Here is a 20045-nt window from a genome sequence, read left to right as displayed (position 1 = left end):
CGAACAGACATTCCTGTGACACCTCCTGGGCACTAGAGCAAGAATTCTCTAAAGGATATATACCAGAAGGAGTACCACTGGGTCTTGCATTACAAACATCTTCAACTTAACTAGACATCTTCCAACTGTTTTCCAAAGTGCTTAAACCTATTTAAACAACCCCAGTGGGGATGAGCTCCTGGTGTTCCACATCTCACCAACACTTGGCTCTGTCAGACTTTTAATTTTTGCAATCTGATGAATATGAAATGGGATCTTGCTGTTTTAATTTACATTTCCTTTATCTTTAGTAAGGTTCAGCATGTATTCATTTATTGATTAGCCATTCAGGTCTCTTTTCTCTGAATTCCCGTTCAGATCCTTTGCCCATTCGTTTTTTAGTTGCATTATCTTTTTTCTTATTGATTTGTAGGAATTCTGTATGAATCCAGGGCATTAATCCTGATTCAGACATAATCCTTTATAGTTTTACATATTGGAAGTAACTTCTCCCAGTGTGAGGCTTATCATTATTATTATGGTTTTTAAGTGATGTAATATATGTTATATACCCAAAAATGTGTAGTTATCAAATTATGAAGAATAATAAAAATGAATAACCATGAGTTCAACTGAAGAAATGAATCATTACCAATGTCATTAGAGCTAAACATGCACTCCTTCCCTTCCATCCTCCTGCCTCTCCTAACCCCTACGGTTCAATTTTGTTTATCATTCCTCTGCTTTTACAAAGAAATTTAATTTTGCCCACATCTGTCTCTAAGTGAGATCTTAGCCTTATTTTGGGGCTTTGTAAAAATGGTATCATTCTACATGCAGTCTTCTGTTCTTTGATTTTTCTTCTCAACGTTTTGTTCCTAAAATTGATCCATGATGTCAAATGTAGCTGTAGTTCAATTACTTTCACTGCTGTAAAATATTCTACCCCACAATGTAACCATTTTCCTGTCAAGGGGACACGGGGTTATTTCCAGTTTTTTGCTATCACATAAATGCAATAAGCATTCTTATACATGGCTCCTGGTTCACAAGGACAAATTTTTCCAGACCATATGATTAGGGGTAGAATTGCTGGGTTGTAGGTATGCACATGAACTACAACATAATTCCAAAGTAGTGGGACCGTGTGGCTTATCTTCTCATTTGTTTATGTCTTTCAATATATAGAAGGGTTTTTTTTTCCTTTAAAGTAAAATCAAATTTTCCTTTATGATTTGTACTTCTTGTATCTTAATATTTTTAAAAAATCCTTCCTTACTCCAAGATCATGAATATATCACCCTATACTTTCTTCTAAACTTTTAAAGTTTTATTTTTCCATCTACTACTTTTTTTGTGTATGCTAAAAGGTAGGAATCAATTTTTTCCATATAGAATTGTACACTGTTTTCTTTTAAATTAAATAATACAAATGCCAGTTGTTGTTTTTAAAGCTTTAAAGTCTGACACATGGACTGTGCTCTCCTCAAGAAGTATTTTCATTCTAATTATAAAAGTTAAGAAACTACAGAAACCCTTCAATTTAGAAACCAGATTTATCCCAGCAAAGCTGAATGTTAAGTAAATCTTATTTGCTAAAAAATTCTATTATAAAACCAGAGATGGGGGCGCCTGGCGAGTTCAGTCAGTAGAGTATGCAACTCTTGATCTCGGGATTGTGAGTTTAAGCCCCATATTGGGCACACAAATTACTTAAAAATAATATATATATATATATATTTTTTTTAGCACTGCAGCCAAAGGTTAACTCTTGACTTGCTTTAAAAAAAAATTTAAAAATCAGAAGATTCCTTACCTTTCGTTATCTTCCAAAACACAGGTAAATATCAGTTTCCCAATAATGCAGGAGCTATTGTTTGAGAAACAGTCTCTTCAGTGGAGGGTCTCAACCTTCACTGAACAGTAAAATCACCCAGAGTCCTTTCAAAAAATCAGACACCCAGATTACATACCCCAAACCAACTGAATCTATCTCTGGGAGTAGGACCCAGGCAGGTTCTAAAGTCCCCCAGGTGATTCTGATGTGCAGTCAAGGTTAAGATCTACTACTCAACAGAGAGACATAACGGAAGCATCTGACCAAATTTGTTCCTGACATTACCTAACCCTCAACAAGCTATGCAAACAGTTTTTCAATCACATACAGAATTCAGATACTTAAAGAGTATCAGAGTCCCTAAGGAAAGGAGACTATCATGTGAATGACTATACCAATCTTAAGTATCCCCAAGTTAATGTTAGGAAAAGATATCAAAGATGAATTTTAGTTACTACATCTCCAGAAGGGTTTGGTTTAAGATAATGCCTCTCCCAGTGCCCAGCTGACCAAAGAAATCATTATACTCAAATCATGGTCTGGTCTGAGACCCCACTGATGGGCCTCAAAAAATGCAAGCCTTTCTTTTGATGCTTTCTTAAGCAACCTTACAGGCCTCCATTTTCACTAGGACAGACAGCGACTTACCAGTGACCTACTAACCAAGTTATTAAAGATACTACAGAGAACTCTAATTCAGTATTTTACCAAGAAGTCTGACTGAAATACAGTGTTTGGCAAACCCACCAAGTTACTACTGCATACGCCGACAAGCAGAAGTGCCACCATTTCTAGATGATACATGTGCATGACCATCATTCCGAATTAGCCATCATTTTCCACGGCTGCTATTCTTGCTTTCTACAACCGTTAGTTTAGCTTTACCATCATTTATTTCCTCCACTATGGGTTTCTAGCAAAGCCTAAGTATGCAGTGATACGCCTTTCTATTATCTCTGTTCTATAATTTTCCAATAACTAGACCCTGGGACATAGAGATTATACTTCAGATATAAAGCAATGAATCAGAATAAAAGTCTGCCTAGACAGCAATATTTCACTCGTGAATTTGTTCTATTTAAATACTTACAACATACCATCAAGGTAAATGCAATAATGTTACTTATTTTTAAGCTTGTAGGGCATAATTTTATGTGTACATACTTAAATACTTATGAAGTTAAAAGCACTTTCCTTAAATTTCTCTCCAATTTTTATCAAGTTCTCTTTTCCACCACAAAGTAGGAAAGCATGGGGCAGGTGAACTGAAGTCCTGACTTGGCTAAGTGAATCAAAATTTTAAGTTTTAGAACCCCTGCCTTAAAGCTCTGGGTAGGTATCTGTAACTTAGTTTCACCTTGAGAGACCTCCAGTTTAAATATATCCCCTTTACAACACCATAAAAATAGGGAACAGGTGGAACAGGAAGGAAAGGGGCTGTCACCAATATAAAGGGTCAGAATGAGGTCCTCCATTAAAATCCTCACAACCAAAACAACCTAATACTACCTTCCCTCCTTCAAAAGATTACCTTTGGTGCCACTGGCAGTGATAGTGTCCTATTAAGGTAATCTTAGAAGCAAGGAAGAGATACGCTGTAAACATTTATTGAATGCAAATTTATGTATCTATTTTTAAAATTTATTCATACTCGGTTTGTAGCATTTAAAAGCCACAGATATTACTTACTAGCTGACGTCTATTTCTTTTCCAGGTTTCTGCTTTCCTTTTGGAATTCATGTTCTGGAAAGCTAAAAGCAGAGAGAACAAGTCCTAATCAAAATTCAGACAGGTATGTTCACTACTTTTTTTAGGCTCTGGTTCAAGCCACATGAGGCCTTAAAATCTTGCTTTTCTGCCCATACATCAGTAACACTAGATAACACACTTCCCAGCAAGTCTGTAAATTGGAATCAAAGGGGTCTGATCTTTAGCATTAGCTCAAGAATCACAGTCACGTGGGTCATGCGGCCAAAGAGGACACAGTCCTTCATCAGAATTACGGGGAATACGGTTTCATCAGTAGCAAAGGTCCCAAAGTGGACCTAAGACACTGATAATTTCTCAAAACTATCATCAAGTTTCCAAAAGTAATAATTGGTACATATTCAGAGACTTCTGAATTTAGAACACATTTTTGGCATAAGCTTCTCCAGGATGAACTGTAACTGTACTACATAGTTTCAGTGGTTTAACAGTGCTGGAGTGAAAATAACACTTCTAAAGATCAATTTCTGCATGACAGAAAGAAGCCCCTAGGATAAATCTAATCTGGAGTTGGTCCCAGGACTTTTTCCTCTATTTTTGCTTACCTGCCCTATATTCACCCCAGTAACCTTCTCAAGCAGAGCTCCAAAGAAGGCTCTTTTCAACATCTGCCTTAAAATTATTTGGTAGCACTCATCTTGCCTCATCATACAATAAAAACTGCAGGCACACCTGGGAAGAGATTTTTATTCTCTAGACTCATGCTGTGAGTATCTCCTAATCTGTCCTGCATATTTTGGTTACCAGGTGAACAGCTCTTCTAGGCCTAGGTAAGGGATAAAAAGGCTAACACCACTGTTTACACTTACTGAAATCACTGGGGAGGCTGTGGTTCAGATTCCTATAAAATTCTGTCCTATGTGCCTTTTTCAGTCCTGTGCAAAGGCCAAAGTCAGAAAGCTTCACATGTCCCTATGGGGAAGAAGAAACAAGGTAATGGATGAACACTCAAGGATGTGGAACAGACATTACGTTCTCTGGCTCCTTACAGTATCCATTACAGCTCCATAAAGTATGCTGTCTTTTGTTCTTTGTTTAGAGGGAAAAATAAAAAATAAAATGTTAAAAGATCCATTATACTAAATACTACTAATAAAAGTATTTCAATTTTTGCATATTATCTTTTTGTCCAGATATAAACTTCCCAACACAGTTGAACCCTCCATGGCATCTAAAGATACTTTTACTACTTTTTTTTTTTAAGATTTTATTTATTTATTTGACAGACAGAGAGCACAGCAAGGGGAGCAGCAGGCAGAGGGAGAGGGGGAAGCAGACTCCCTGCTGAGCAGAGCCCGACATGGGGTTCAATCCCAGCACCCTAGGATCATGACCTGAGCTGAAGGCAGATGCTTAACTGACTGAACCACCAGACTTCCCTCCCCACCTTTTTTTTTTTTTAAGATTATTTATTTGACACAGAGACAGCTAGAGAGGGAACACAAGCAAGGGGGAGTGGGAGAGGGAGAAGCAGGCTCCTGGCCAAGCAGGGTGCCCGATGCGGGGCTCGATCCCAGGACCCTGGGATCATGACCTGAGCCAAAGGCAGACGCTTAACGACAGCCACCCAGGCACCCCAGCGCCCCCCACCTTTTTTAAAAGGTAGGCTCCATACTCAGCGTGGAGCTCAATGAGGGGCTTGCACTCAAGACGCCCAGGTCAAGACCTGAGCTGAGATCAAGAGTCAGACTCTTAACCAACTGAACCACCCAGGTGCCCCCTCTTTTACTACTTCTTAAATTCACTCTCTCAAATATTCCTATGTTTCTACATGGTTTTCAAAATCACCATTTTTAATGTCTACATAAAATTCGAATGACTTAGGGGGTGCCTTCAGCTCAGGTCATGATCCCAGTGTCCTGTGATCAAACCCCGTGTCCCTGCTCAGCCAGGAGTCTGCTTCTCCCTCCCTCTGCTCTTGCACGCACGTGCGTTCTCTCTCTCTTTGAAATAAATAAAATCTTTAAAAATATATTCAAATGATTTAGTACCTCATTGCTTACCTAACCATCCTCCTAATTCTGGATCCTTACTCCATTTCTATTCTTCACTCTCATATAATGTGGATTATAAGGACCCCTGATAAGGACCCCTGTGATAAGAGTCTTTGTTCCCAACCCTAACCACGCATGGTAGAGAGGATGGTCTCAATAAATGATTGTTAAATAATGAGTAAATGAACAAATCTTTGTTCATGTAACTTCTCCTCTTGAATTGTTTCATTATGATACAGTCCAAGGAATAAATTATTCCAAAGACAGAGAATGAACGTTATTGCACAGTTCCTGACAAATGTTGCTATACTGTATTTTAATCATAAGTGTCTGGCTTTATCATCCTCTTCAAGGAACACTCACACCTCCTCTGAGCCAGGCCCCATGTTTTAAATGTGTCATCTCATATATAACTCTTAAGCCACACTTCAGTGACTCAGACTCGTTAAATGGCTTGCTGGTGAAATGGCAGAACCAAAGCCAGAAATCAGTTCATGTTCCTTTTCTCCAGACCAGGATTACCTACCCTTTCCAACCCCCTGATCTCATCTGGAAAATGGAAATAATGTTATCTTCTTGGTAGGAATGATGAGAATTAATGCATGTAAGGCTCCTAACCTAGTGCCTGGCACATACTAGTCCTGAGGAAGAGGCAGGTGGTCTTGGGGTGGTGAAATTTCAAGTAGATAAGGAAGTAAAGCCAAAAATAGGGGAGGGAATCCTGATGTTCAGGGATCTACACTGCTCAAGGTCACACAATTAGAAGTGGTGTGGCCAAATGTTCTGCATGGAGCACTGGGTGTTATGAACAAACAATGAATCATGGAACACTGCACCAAAAACTAATGATGTAATATATGGTGATTAACATAACAATAAAAAATTAAAAAAAAAAAGAAGTGGTGTGGCCAAGGTTTAAGCCCCAGTGACTTCAACATCTGTGGTCTTTCCATACCACCTTCCTTCAGGACATCTTTAGGCCTTAACATATAAACTTCTCAGGATACAAGGAGGTTACAGAAGCCCTGCTCAGATGGGTCAGGTTTTACATTGTTTTGTTTTGAAGAAATCCCATTAGGTTTGGCCGTGTGTGTGTGTGTGTGTGTGTGTATACACACATGCATGCACAACAAAGTAAACTGCCAAACGAAGACAGCCTTGAGCTTGCTAACATGGTATCATTTTTTTCAGATCTGCAAATAACTTGTACAAGTCAAGGAACAGAGTTTAATTTCTAGTTCTCAAAACTACATTTTACCTGGACACCTCTAAGAAAGGAATGTGTCTTAAAAAGCAGTACCTGGAGCAAATGCTACTCAAGCTACATTTTCAGGGAATTCTATAGCTATTCTAAGTATGCAGCAGGAACTCAAAACATCTACAGTTTCACTTCTAGAATCTGTATGGCTGAACACCTAAATAAGCTTGCTTGTGAGAACATTTTTCTACAAGTCTGGGCTAGGATCCTGTAGAGAGCTAATGTGCACCTAAAAGGGTTCCCCACTCCTCCTCAGCTACATTGAGGCCCCAAGTTCTTGGCCTTCAATATGTTTGCTGGACCACCACATAGACTATGCAGTTCAACTAAGCCTACACTAAGACAGCCAGGGTACAGGACCAGGGCATCTGAACTCAACCATGTAACATACGGCCAGCGCTCTATTAAAAGTATATCTAAACATAATGACATAGAAGAATAATTTTATATACATTAACATTTTATTTTATTTTTTAAAAATTTTATTTATTTATTTGAGAGAGAGAATGAAATAGAGACAGAGAGCATGAGAAGGGGGAGGGTCAGAGGGAGAAGCAGACTCCCTGCTGAGCAGGGAGCCCGATGCGGGACTCGATCCCGGGACTCCAGGATCATGACCCGAGCCGAAGGCAGTCGCTTAACCAACTGAGCCACCCAGGCGCCCTATACATTAACATTTTAAAAGCAGAATACCAAGCTACTTTTAGGATATTAACTGTATATAAATTATAGACACAAACAGTAAAGGTACTGAGGCTACTGTACCAAAATAGTAGCTACCTTTGAATGGTAAGATTATAGGTATTTTTCTTCTTTATTTTCTACTATGTATACATTATTCTTATGATGGAGAAAAAAGCTACTAACCAGAAATTATTTGGTAAATCTCTTGCCACCTTGAAATAGAAAGATAAAATTTTTTAAAAAATTATACCAAAAGTTCAGGTTTTTCAAAGATCACAAGAAAATTATCAAAAGACAGCAAGAGGGGTGCCTAGCTGGCTCAGTCAGTGGAGCGTACGACTCTCGATCTCAGGGTTTTGAGTTCAAACCCCACACTGGTATAGAGGTTACTTAACATACAACTTTAAAATAAAAAATGGCAAGAAAGAAAAATACCCTAAGAATTAAATTCACTGTTCCACTACATAAAAGAAAAGTTCAGCCAAGACAACAATTCTGTGTAACAGAACATAACATCCTAAAATTTTAGAGCTGGAAGAGACTTTGGAGCTTCTCTGGATCAATATATTCACTTTCTAGATACATGGGGTCTGGACAATGGGGAGACTTGCCAAGGAGCAGTCAGCAATCTAGCAGCACTGGGATTCTCTTCTCATTTGCTGTGAGCTGAAGAACCAAGCAAGTGAACTCATTTGCATGTCTATAATTTTTTTTAAAGATTTTATTTATTTATTTGACAGAGAGAGACACAGCGAGAGAGGGAACACAAGCAGGGGGAATGGGAGAAGGAGAAGCAGGCTTTCCCCTAAGCAGGGAGCCTGATGCGGGGCTCGATCCCAGGACCCCAGGATCATGACCTGAGCTGAAGGCAGATGCTTAACAACTGAGCCACCCAGGGCCCCTCATTTGCACGTCTAAAGAAAAATACAAAAAGGCCAGTATAGAGGTTGAAAAGGACTCTTCTTTAAGCAGAGGGCAAATGATCTCGAACCTGAACTTTGGGATAGACTGTTGTTGTTTTTGTTTGTCTTACTTCCTGGTTCTTGGCTGGGTTCCTCAATAAGGTTGCCCAACAGAGGGGTTCCCAATAGGTGCTGCATTAGTAGAGTTAATTATATGCTAGGAAAAGGTGACTTATCTTTGGCTTTATTATAAAATAAGCTTCTAAATCAATTTTCCTCTTAATCATTTTCAAAAACGTCCTTTATTGTTAAGAAGAACGTTCAATCAAATTATAGAATCATATGCCTTTCAGAGAAAGGAAGTAATAGCAAACTTACCTGTAAAAAAAAAAAAAGAAAAGAAAGAAAGAAAGAGAAAAATATACAAGGCAGTTCTGTCTCCCTTACTGTGATTACAAGCGGTGCAGGTATGAAAGCAGAGACTGCTCAGATGAGGAAACACACATCGGGCATGCTACTCCCCTAACACAGTACCTTGCTGTCCAGGAGAAGGTTGTCTGGCTTGATATCTCTGTGGATGAATCCAAGTTGGTGAATGGAGTCTATGGCTAATACTGTTTCTGCTATATAAAACTGAGCCTCCTCTTCCGTCAGGGTATCTTTTTTCATTAATAGGGTCATCATGTCCCCTGGAAACAAGAAGACACAAGCCACCACACACACACACACACACACACACACAGACAATACATGAGTAAGTGCCAGTTTTCAGATAGGTCTTCCCTATCTGCCTACATAAGGCAGTGCTAAACAGGCCACTTTGTGTTCCAGAAACTGACCCTACACTGCCAATATGGGTGAAAATGGGAAGTAGTATCTAACACTTAAAGGTAAAATTCACAGCCCCGGAGAACAAAATGCTTTTAAACTAATCTGATGCTGACCACTGAGCAGTGATTTCCACTGCACTTTGGAGAGGAAAAAGAAATTTCTCTCTCTCTCTCTCTCTCACACACACACAATTTGCTTAGGATAATTTTTTGGACTAGGGGAAAAAATTACTTTACTTTTCACTTTGCCTGCAAACTTCTCTATACCTAGAACCAAATGGCATTTCCACACAGGTTATACTGCCACTGTTATAGACAGAGGCCGAAATGCCAAACAAAAACTAAATGTATGAGGAGGCTGAAAACAAGTTCTCCAGTCTCTACTTACAAAACACTTGAATGTAAACAAATAAAAAGGTGGGATTTAGGTAGCAGAGTGTAAGTCAACAAAAGCTAAAAAGGAACTGAAAATGCTATCTACTGGGATATGCAATGGCTGCCTCCCCAAAGTGCAGAGTGAACACCTCCCAAGATCAGTGGAGTTTTTTCTCCAGTGTTTTATTACAGGTAGTTAAATATACACTGATATGCTTTATGCAACTTGTACAACACAATATTCTAGCAGTTAAAAAGTAAACTCCCTAGTTTTCTACAAAGTCAAAATTTAATTATTTCCTGCTTAATACCAGCAACATAAAATGGCGGGAAGAAAAAAAAAAGATTCTGATCCTAACTCAATGGTTAGACAAAAGCAAAGCAAAGAAAATGTGTTAAGTAGTTTAAAGCTAAGAGAAACAGGAAAGATTCAGTTTAGATTCCATATAAAGCCATTTATGGTCAGAAAACAGGGAAAAGAGAAAGAAACCTCTGATTTTAACAGAGCATCATGCTGCTTTTTTAATTTCATTTATAACTTTAGGGGAATTTTTTGTATCCTTGGAAAAAAGGGGATATCTTATGCTCAGGCAAAAATCAAACCATTTATTAAAATGCTCTCTTTTTTGACCCAAGACTTGAAAAACAGGATTCCCTAATCACTCTTGGCAGCTACATATTCACTATGGAGGCACACCAGAGAAGTGGGGGTGGTGCACTCAGGCCAGCTCTTGGGTAGCTGTGTAGCCTTAGCGCTGTGGCCCAGGAGAGTGGCCTCACCTGTGCGAGTTTGCCCAGATGATCAGAGAGCTCAAGGCAGATGATCTATGGCTCTGCAGGCCAGCTCCACCGAGTGCAAAGGGCAGGGTCCAGGAGACATGAGGAGCTATGGAAGATGGCGCATGTAAGGCTTGAGGAGACACGTGTCAAGGGGCTGGGGACTGAGCTGGTTCTTATTCCTATTTAAGAACTGGCATCTAAATGTTCAAAAGTCTCTCCTCATTCTACAGCACAGACTCTCCTAACTTTTATCAATTGTTCATTAAAAATTGATGACCCTAGATCTAAATAAAGGTTATCACAGGATCAAAATATTATGCCACAGTTGTATATGCTTTGCTATAGAACCAAAAAGAGAAAAAGTTTTCTTTTTTTCCCCCACCAGAGTTTGCTCACAGCTCATCTGCTCACTGGCAAACAGACTGTGAACAGATGGTATGTTCTGTTATGGGTTTACTTTGGAGCAGTCTTAGGAGATACACATGCTGAGTTATGTAAAACTTGAAATCTCAGAAATGAGAAACTGTTTCTGGCTACTAATATAGGTAATGAGAAATTCACTCCTTATTAATATAAGTTACAGAAAAAGAAACAAAAAAGTTGAAGCAAAGAATGTAGTAGCTTCAATTTGGTCACTTGGGTAACTGATTATACATGATTCCCACTGACAGGAGAGCAGGCAGAGTCCCTATTTTATTCCTATATATTGAAAAAGAAAAAAAGAAAGAAATGTCCATCTGAAATCATGAGAATGAATGAGAAGGTTACTTTTATGGCACTAAGAATTGTAGAGAGGCACCCCAGCACAAGACAGGTTACTGACCTCCTTTACAGACCTAAAAAAGATATAGAAAGCAACTTCGTGAGCACAATTAAAAGTAGAAAGGAGGGTTAACTGACGTGAGAGAGAAGCCACAGAACAAAAAGGAAAAATGACCTTTCATCATCAAGTAATTACCTCCAGGCAGGAACTCCATGATTAGGTAGAGGTTTAGCTTATCCTGAAAACTATAGAACATTTTCACAACCCACAAACTGTCTGCCTCCACTAGAATGTCACGCTCCGCACGAATGTGGCCAACCTGGAGGTATACGCATTTGATTAATGACAAGCCTTGCTCCACTTTATTCGACTGTATATTTGTTTAAACAATTTAAATACTATCTGAGTATTAAATTGTGATGATGCAAAAGATCTAATTTCTGCTCAAGCAAACGTATGAACTCAAAACAGACAACATTTGACTTGAAGGTATTCAGTCATGAACACCTGAGTGATGAAAGGCTTAAAAAAATAATGAATGGGGCTGTAATGCAAACGGCAACTTTCGCAGTGCTATAAATTGAACCTCTGATTAATTAAAACTACCATTCTTTGGCACAGCTTTTTGTTCCAATAACCTTTTACGACAAAAGTAAATCCCCAAGATGAGACTCTCTATAAACAAGTCCTGCCTCAGGTCTGCGATGTATCGCCAAGGACAGTGCCCTGGCTGACAGTTCTAGAATACTATTCCACAGCACTCAGTTCACTGCTGTGCACAGAGTAAGTGCTCAGTTCTTACTGAATTGAAATATAAGAATGCCTAAGAAAAGTTACAGATTCAAATTTCTGATATTTCCAGTTTTCTGCTCTTATAAACTATCTAGCTAAGGAGACCAAGTTGCCAAAGGTTTGGGAGAACTGGAAGAATTACTTCATTAAAATAATGTTTTATTATCAAATTTACCTTATCCACCTTAAATGTGTAATAGTAATCAAAACACTGCTGCATGTTATCAAATCCTACCCCCCCTTACGTAAGTGTCACAAGATGCAAAGCTGGGTCCTATCAGGACTATGTTTATTAAGACCCAGTCCAAATCTTGAATAGAGGTTTTGTTCTTAACATATGCGGGGCTTGAGTTCTACTCTATATTCGGAGGTGAAGATGTATCAAAGCTCACAAACTGGCACTTCCTTGGCAAACTCGACCCCTGGTTGTTAGTTTTGTTTGCTACGATGTCCTATATGCTTGCTTGTTTTATTGGAATGTCTTCGGCAAAGTCAGGCACTCACTCTTCCCATTGAACACAGCTCTCACCCCTCTTCCGTCTTACACGTAACCTGCCTCCTTCTTCCCACGGGCCTCAGGGCACTCGAGTTTACAGATTTCAGTTTCAAGGCTCTACTAAAATGGTTTGGGAACTTTTTAAATAGCTTCAATGTTGCAGAAAACTTTGTTTTGTACATCTCTACTTAGGATACAAGGGTGGGAAAATGGAAGAGAAAGGTGGTAAGGAAATCATGAAGAAGCTGAGTAAGTGCAGATGCTTTTCCTCAGCTTTCATACAGAAGCGAAGCTTTTGGGAAACAGTAATGCCACCTGCTCGACTGCAGCTGAGGCTAGGCCCCGGGCATTAGCAGACATGAAGCCCATACAAGTCAACCTTCACCTGCTTCTGCTCTCCTGGCTGCAGGGAAGGCCTTTACTTGCCACACGGAGCCAAAGAAATGGGGAGGCACTACTACTACGACTTGTCAGTGCCCCTGGAGGACAGAATGGGGACTGCCACATTCTCTGTGTGTCAAGGGGAAAGCTATAGGCCACCTGTGCACACCTGCTCTTCTCTTCTGGGGCTGACACAGCAACTAGGAGTGGAGTTAAGTAAATAGAGGGTCAGGGAGGAAAGAACCAGAGGTGCAACTCTCATCAGAGGCTTCCTTTCCCTGTTCCATAAATATTTAATGGGGTGGGGAGTTACATGCTAGCTGCTCTCCTGAGCACTAGAAAAGCAGAGATAAAAGTCTGTCTTTTGTCCCATTCTAATACAATCCTGGCATCACAACTAGAGGCTGTCCTTTTGCAATGTAAGAGACACATGAAAAAACTAGCTAAATGCTGGTCTCTTATCCTTTAAAATTTATTTTCCGAAGAGCAAAATCTCCACCCTATGGATCAGAATAACAACCTGAACTCTCAGTGAGTAGCTTTAATTCCCGTTCAGTTTAGTAAAAGCAAACAAAAAATTTTTCCTATGGATAAGGCACCTCTACCTACAAAAAATAAGGCTCTGAATCTAAACTTTGTCAGCCCTACCCAAATGTGATGGATTTGTCCTGGTCCACCTCCTCGCACACTTAGCACAAACTACGCTTCGAGATGGCTGACCCAGGCACTGTGTGTGGCCAGAAACTGTAACTGGACAACAGTGAGATCAAACCCAGGGAGCAGAGTCCAGCAGCAGCAAGGTGAGCTAACAATTCAGTTAATGCATTGTTTAAAATCCTAATTCTCACAGAAAGTCCCTCTACTCTCATGTAGGAGAATTTTAGAAAATGATTTTGAAAAAGGTACAATATTCAAAAAACTGTTTTTACACCTTATGTTTGGATCGACCTCTGTGACCATGCTGGGCAACTGGCACACGCTATGAAGGATCAATAAGGGAAAACCATGATGCACACTTCTTTTTACAATGTGAATCTGAACATTAATTATTTGATAAAGAAACGTTTTAAGGCTTCGTTAAAACTACAGGAAATAGGTCTTGTAAAAATAAAACTTACTTATGAAATACAAAATATACTGACTAATCAATACAGTTTTACATTTCCCTTTTCAAGACTAACTGAAACTCTTTCAGTGCCTACACCCATACCACACACTAATTTTTAGATAATACATAAATAGGGCTGTTGAGCGTTGAGTGAGGTTGGTATTAGCATAAGCTATGGTGTCTGAAGGTTCACTGCCAGGGTATTTGATACTCTCAACCAAAATTCCTGCAAGTCTAAGCTTCTGGGTAGCACATGAAAATTGAAGAGAAAATAAAAACTCCAAATTGTGACTGGCACTCAAAAGAAGGACAGAGAAGCCTCAATGATTATATCTCCTCTCAAGAGGCAGAAGGGACCAGGTGCAGACCGGTCTCCATCCCTGCTCTTGCGCTCTATACCCAGAGCTCTCCTGGCCACAGGGTCTCTCTTTGCCCTGATTCTTTACAGGACATACGCAGGCATCATCCACTACTGTTCTGAAGCAAACTGCTGAATGAAATTAGATTTACAGAAAGGCAGCATTCTTGTTTTTAATATACTGCCCAATATTTAAAATTTTATTTTGCATAAAGTACTTCTGCATCTTATAAATCTATATGCAAAGTAGGTTTAGGTTTTAGAAAGTGTTCTGAATCCTTAAAAGAGAATTTGCACTGCTCTGCCGTTTGCATTAGATTTTTTCAAACTCATTCAGAAAGAAGACTGGTCTCTCTTGGGTAATAACGAGCTACTCAGAAGACCCAACTTTGGTTTGAATGTACAGAATGAAGCATATTAAGACACATTTTAGATTGCAAATTCCAAGTTCTAGTTCCTAAGTCTCAGTTCCAAGGTATATATATACAATTTCTCTCAGCATTCAGTAGGAACACGCTACCACAGCAAGTGTGACCTCAAAAACAGGCTCCTCGTGACAAGCACAGATTGTGATCAATTGGGAGACACAAACAGCAGATGCTTCTAATAGGTTTTCAACTTTTAAAAGACCACACAATGTAAGGCATTATTTGTCCTTTTTAAAATATATATAACTGCTTCTTTGTTGGGGAAAGAAAAGTAGTATTAACTATATATTCATACATGACAGTGCTAAAGAAAACTGTAATAAGAAAATACATTTCAAATTAAAAGAACAGTTTTACATGACAAAGAATTTATAAGCTGATTAAAATCACTGCTACAATTGTGGTTTACCTGCTCTTTTTCAAGCATATCTGCTTTACGGAGTATTTTCATTGCATACACATGCCCTGTATCTTTCTTCTGAACAAGCCGCACCTAAGAGTTATAAAAGAAATGCCAAGTCAAAAGTTCTCAATGTCAAGCTAGAGCTTTCATGTGTTTTAGGAAATAATTTAAAATGAGAAAGTATTACAATATTAATATAAGCAACCAGCAATAACAAAGCAGAAAAAAAGTGCTTTTTAATGTTCCAAAATGGATATACTTATTGTACACCATGAAGTCAGCCCTGGGAACATTCTCAAACATCTCCATATCTGAACAGCTTTGGCTCCCTAGTTGAACAAATCAATCTAATTAAAAACCCTCACTTTCGAACTTAAGGACTCATTACACCAGAGGCACATGTCATCCAGTCAGCTCAGAAACCCTAAGGAAGCCATGACAACAATCTTTAAAACAACTGTAGCAAAAGCTCATGCATAGGAAAAATGTCTAGAAGGAAAAAAAACCTAAAATGTATAATTAGGGAAATGGGGTTTTATGCAGTTTTCCTTTCTCTTTTTTTATCTTCCAGTGTTTTTAGAAAGAACAGATAATTTTATGATGAAAACTAATGGTCTGCAAACCCAAAGACAAACTTCTTGGCAAGTCCCTGCACATCCTCCCCCCACCGCCCCCCCCCAGATACGTATGCTTTCTTCTCCCTGCACCTTTTTTCATGTTCTTCCTGACTGCGTCCCACATCCCTTCCTCACTAAACAGAAAGCCCTTTTAGAGGTGGTACCGTACCTTTCCCTCTCTTCACGAGCCAACAGGGATTCTGAACACTGAGGGATCAATTTAATCTTTCACCTGTGTGCCTCCAAGTATGTACTCACATTTCCCCTAGGTATGGGTTTTTAATAATATGCTGCTCCGTTTATACAAAGTTAATGAAACTATTGCATCAGTAAGTCGTTCACTTTGGGTGTTTTCCATTAATGAAGATGACCTTGCACGGGCTCATTCAAACCCTCCCCAACAAACCGCCCCTGTGACCAAGCAGGATGCATCCACAAGACCAGGTGGGACAAACCTGCAAATACTTTAGACTCTCTACCACTACCTGTATAACCCATTTCTATAAATTCTGTCTCCTGTGGCCATCATTTAGAGCAATAGCAATCCAGCAGGAAGAAATAAAGGGTGGAGATATGCTGTTAGTTTGCTCCTGGAAAGGCAGTGTGATGCTGCGAAAAGCAAGAGCTTTAAGTTCAGGAACTCCTTTAAGAAACAAAACAAATGGGCAAAGGGGAAAAAAAGAGACAAACCAAGAAACAGATTCTTCACTATACAGAACAATCAGATGGTTACCATAGGGGAGGTGGGTGGGCGGATGGGTGAAATAGGTGATGGGGATTAAGGAGTGCACTTGTGATGAGCACCCGGTGATTAACAACTTAAAAAAAAAAATCAGGAACTCCTGGGCCCAGCTTCTGGTACTGCTGCTCACTGGCTGTGTGACAATGGAACATTATACATCCCCTCTGAGTCTTAATTTCATCATCCATAAAATGAGTTAGATTGTAGGAGAGAAGCACTCAGTAAATAATAAATATTGATTTCCTTATACCTTTTAACTCTCCTTCTAGATCAATACTTAGAGCATCAACATCATCTCCGGCAAAAGACAAGAACAATCAGAGATCTGGGACAGTGGAGGGGGAAATAAAGGCCAGAAATAGCAGTTACAAGGTGGGGCTGGCATGCCTGACCCACCTACCCCATATTTCAGTTCTATTAACAATCATGAGCTCATGGTATGTCAGCAGCTTCAAAGTTCTGAGGTGTTTTTATATCTGATAAGTAGCTGTGGTTTTTTACCTCACCGAATGCTCCTCTGCCTATTACTTTTAAGGACTCAAAATCTTCCAATCCAAGTCTTGTTCTCTTCAAACGAAGAAACTCCGTTTCCTTCCGAGCATGCGCTGATCTCCTCAGTTGCTTCTAATGTTTAAAGGGGGAGAGAGAGGTGGGAAAGGGAGGAGCTGAAACTGCACCTCCACAGCAGTCTTAGTTGTGACTGGAAAGCAGGACCACACCAGACTAAGCATAAACTTCTGAACCCTTAAGAGGTCACATCTCTCCTCCCCAGCCTTTGGACACAATAACCAAACCATACTGAACAGATGAGTGCCTCCTCTGAGGACTCTGATCAACCTACTTTGGCAATCAACTATTCTAAGTTTTCTAATGAAGGAAGAATAAACAATATTTTCCTTTAAACTTCTGTATATAAAATAAAAGGGTGGGTTTTTTTTTCTTTAATTTCCCTCTGGGTTTGGTGTTTTTTTTTACACATTGGAGTTCATTTTATACTCTATATTTCCTACAAGTTTTCAGTATTTTTCACCATTTTCCTGGATTCTATGATTCATTCCTATTTTTGAAGGCATTTCCACTGTCATTTCAGTTCCTTGCACAGTTTCTTAACTATATTTTCTCCTACCACATCTGTAGGCATTGGGGAAAGGACTGATCTGAAGAGAAGTTTTGCCTTGATAATGATTTCAGAACTTTGCTCCACTTCTATAGAGACTTTTCTGGGATTTCCGTAAGTATGCTGTAATTTGCTTTTTTTAATTTTAATGTGATCTCATCTTTTTCTTTTCTTGGAATTCTAAATCTAGTCCATTTATTACAACTGTGCCTAGATAAATCTTCCTCTCCCTGGTACTTGGTAGTGAATTTTTCCCTTTGCATGAATACCTAATTCCAGAAGTACCCCAGCCCTCACAAGTTTCTCTGTTACTAAGCCAAGTACCCTATATACCAAGGCTAACAACTTGCTGAACAAGATTTGCCATGCTGGGTTCAAGGAAAAATTTCCGAATATGAATTACCTCTTCATCTTTTAGGCCTTCTTCTTCCATCACTTTTTCTAACTTCTTTTGTCTAAAAATAAAGATATTTGAAATAACAATTGAATACCTTTCTGATAAGTCTATATAAACAGTATTTTTTTATTTTTTAAACACAGTATTTTTTAATGGTAAAAAAAGGTAAATCTCAAAATGCCTCATTAAAACAATAAATTACAGGGGCGCCTGGGTGGTGCAGTCAGTTGGGCGACCGACTCTTGGTTTCAGCTCAGGTCATGATCTCAGGGTTGTGGGATGGAGCCCCATGTCGGGCTCTGTGCTCAGTGTGGAGTCTGCTTGAGGATTCTCTCTCTCCCCCTCCATGTGCCCCCCTCCCCCTCCCCACCACTTGTGGCATGCACATGCTCTCTCTCTCAAAAACAGATCTTTAAAAAAAAAAAACAAATTAGTTACAAAGATAAGTGAAAAGATTCCCCCCCTTTGTTCTGCATTTTGAAAAAAACTGTATAAGATGTTACTGTAACAAAGAATCCTATTTCAAAATGAAAAGTTCTCTCTCTTTTTTAAAGTATTTCCTCCTTAACAAACCACAAACAGTAGTGTTTGATAACCTCTTCTATCAGGGTGTCTCTCTCTCCCTGACTGAAATCTACTTCCTTTATTTTTACATCTTCCTCCTCCTCCCTGCCACAAGCAAAGAGCTTAGATAAACAAGAGTAAAGGCAGAATTTAGAGATTCAAGGGGAGAGGCACGAATGATCAAAACAGGTGACTGTCACCACCATTAAAACTTAAGACTCTAAATCCCTGGAGTATTAAACCTTAAAAACTGCATCCAAGAATATTTTGGCTCTACAGTCTCATACAGATTTGATAAAACTAAAAGAAACAAGAAAAACTTCCTTGTAACCAATTCCACACAACCTGCATTTATTCAGCGTAAGTGAAAGCACATTGGCTGGGATCTCTATCCCTTATCAGCATTTCAGATAACAGGTAATGTGAGCAGGACAGGGAAGAATGAAAAGTAGGAATATAGGGCACCTGGGTGCTGCAGTCACTTGAGTGCCTGACTCTTGATTTTCGGCTGGGGTTGTGATCTCAGGGTCATGGGATCAAACCCCGAGTCAGGCTCTACCAGGCTGTTGCTCTCCCTCTCCCTCTGCCTCTCCCCTCTTAGAACTCTGTCTCTCCTCTCTCACAAATAAATCTTAAAAAAAAAAAAAAAAAAAGTAGGGAGTATATGAAGCAACAGCTTGTAGTCTAATGTGGGGAGGCATGTAGCACTTCAAATGTCACACTAAAAGGGCTGGCTCTTCGTCTGTAGAGAACTAAGAGCTACAGGGGCTTGTGTGTAAAAGAGTGATGTGATGAGGTTTCTATTTTAAAATGACAGTCAGCAGTAAGGAGCTGATGGACTGGCAGGGAAAGTAACTGACAAAGACTGAGGCAAACTAAAAGCTCTCCTAATGATTCAGATGATATGGAGTACAGATCTGAAAGGAGGGCTGGAAATCTACAATGGAGTGAACAGAGGTACTACAAAGATGACTAATTCGTGATAGGAATCAAAGGAAAAATCTTAGACTTTCTTGTGTGGGAGGATAATGATGCCGCTAAACAAGACAGGAAACACAAGAGAAAGGACCACGAAAAGATAATGGGTTTTATTTTGGTCAATAAATAATTATTAAAATAATAGTAATTAAAATTAATATCATGTTAGAAATCATATTACAAATCCACAGGATCAGATTATATATAACAAGTTGTGATCTAAGCTCTCCAAAAGTGAAAAGATCTACTCTGACCCTGATGGGGGAAAAAACAAAGCACTTACATGGCTTCCAGTCTGCCGACTTCTCTGGGTTCCCAGAATAGTTTGTGATGTGCATCTTTGTTAGCATGTGTATTAGAGGGATAAGGCTGTACTGCTGGTACTTTCAGGAGTGTATGTTAATTAGGTGAAGCAGAGAAGAGTAAAAGGAATCAAAGATAACATCATGGCAAGAACTGTAACTCAACTATGGTCAGCATTTTTTATGCCCTGAA

General features: G+C 39.3%; 1 protein-coding gene across 3 annotated transcripts in view; it reads right to left on the bottom strand.

The window, feature by feature from the left end:
• The window catches only part of STK38 (serine/threonine kinase 38), a 39952-nt gene that overhangs the window by 6350 nt on the left and 13557 nt on the right, over window positions 1-20045 (bottom strand). For all 3 annotated transcript variants that reach the window (XM_028120753.2, XM_028120752.2, XM_088024007.1), the window contains exons 3-9: window positions 18015-18066; window positions 16996-17118; window positions 15142-15225; window positions 11365-11488; window positions 8956-9110; window positions 4393-4495; window positions 3506-3567 (exon numbers count right to left, since the gene is read on the bottom strand). In XM_028120753.2, coding sequence (XP_027976554.1) covers window positions 3506-3567; window positions 4393-4495; window positions 8956-9110; window positions 11365-11488; window positions 15142-15225; window positions 16996-17118; window positions 18015-18066 — 703 coding nt within the window. The remainder of the gene's footprint in view (window positions 1-3505; window positions 3568-4392; window positions 4496-8955; window positions 9111-11364; window positions 11489-15141; window positions 15226-16995; window positions 17119-18014; window positions 18067-20045) is intronic.

This window comes from Eumetopias jubatus, unplaced genomic scaffold (genome assembly GCF_037043125.1).
Source record: "Eumetopias jubatus isolate StellerSeaLion01/CBP00866 unplaced genomic scaffold, mEumJub1_p1.0 scaffold_6, whole genome shotgun sequence".
Classification (NCBI taxonomy): Eukaryota; Metazoa; Chordata; class Mammalia; order Carnivora; family Otariidae; genus Eumetopias; species Eumetopias jubatus.
The sequence above is the reverse complement of the archived record's forward strand: the minus strand, read 5'-3'. Positions and strand labels throughout refer to the sequence as shown.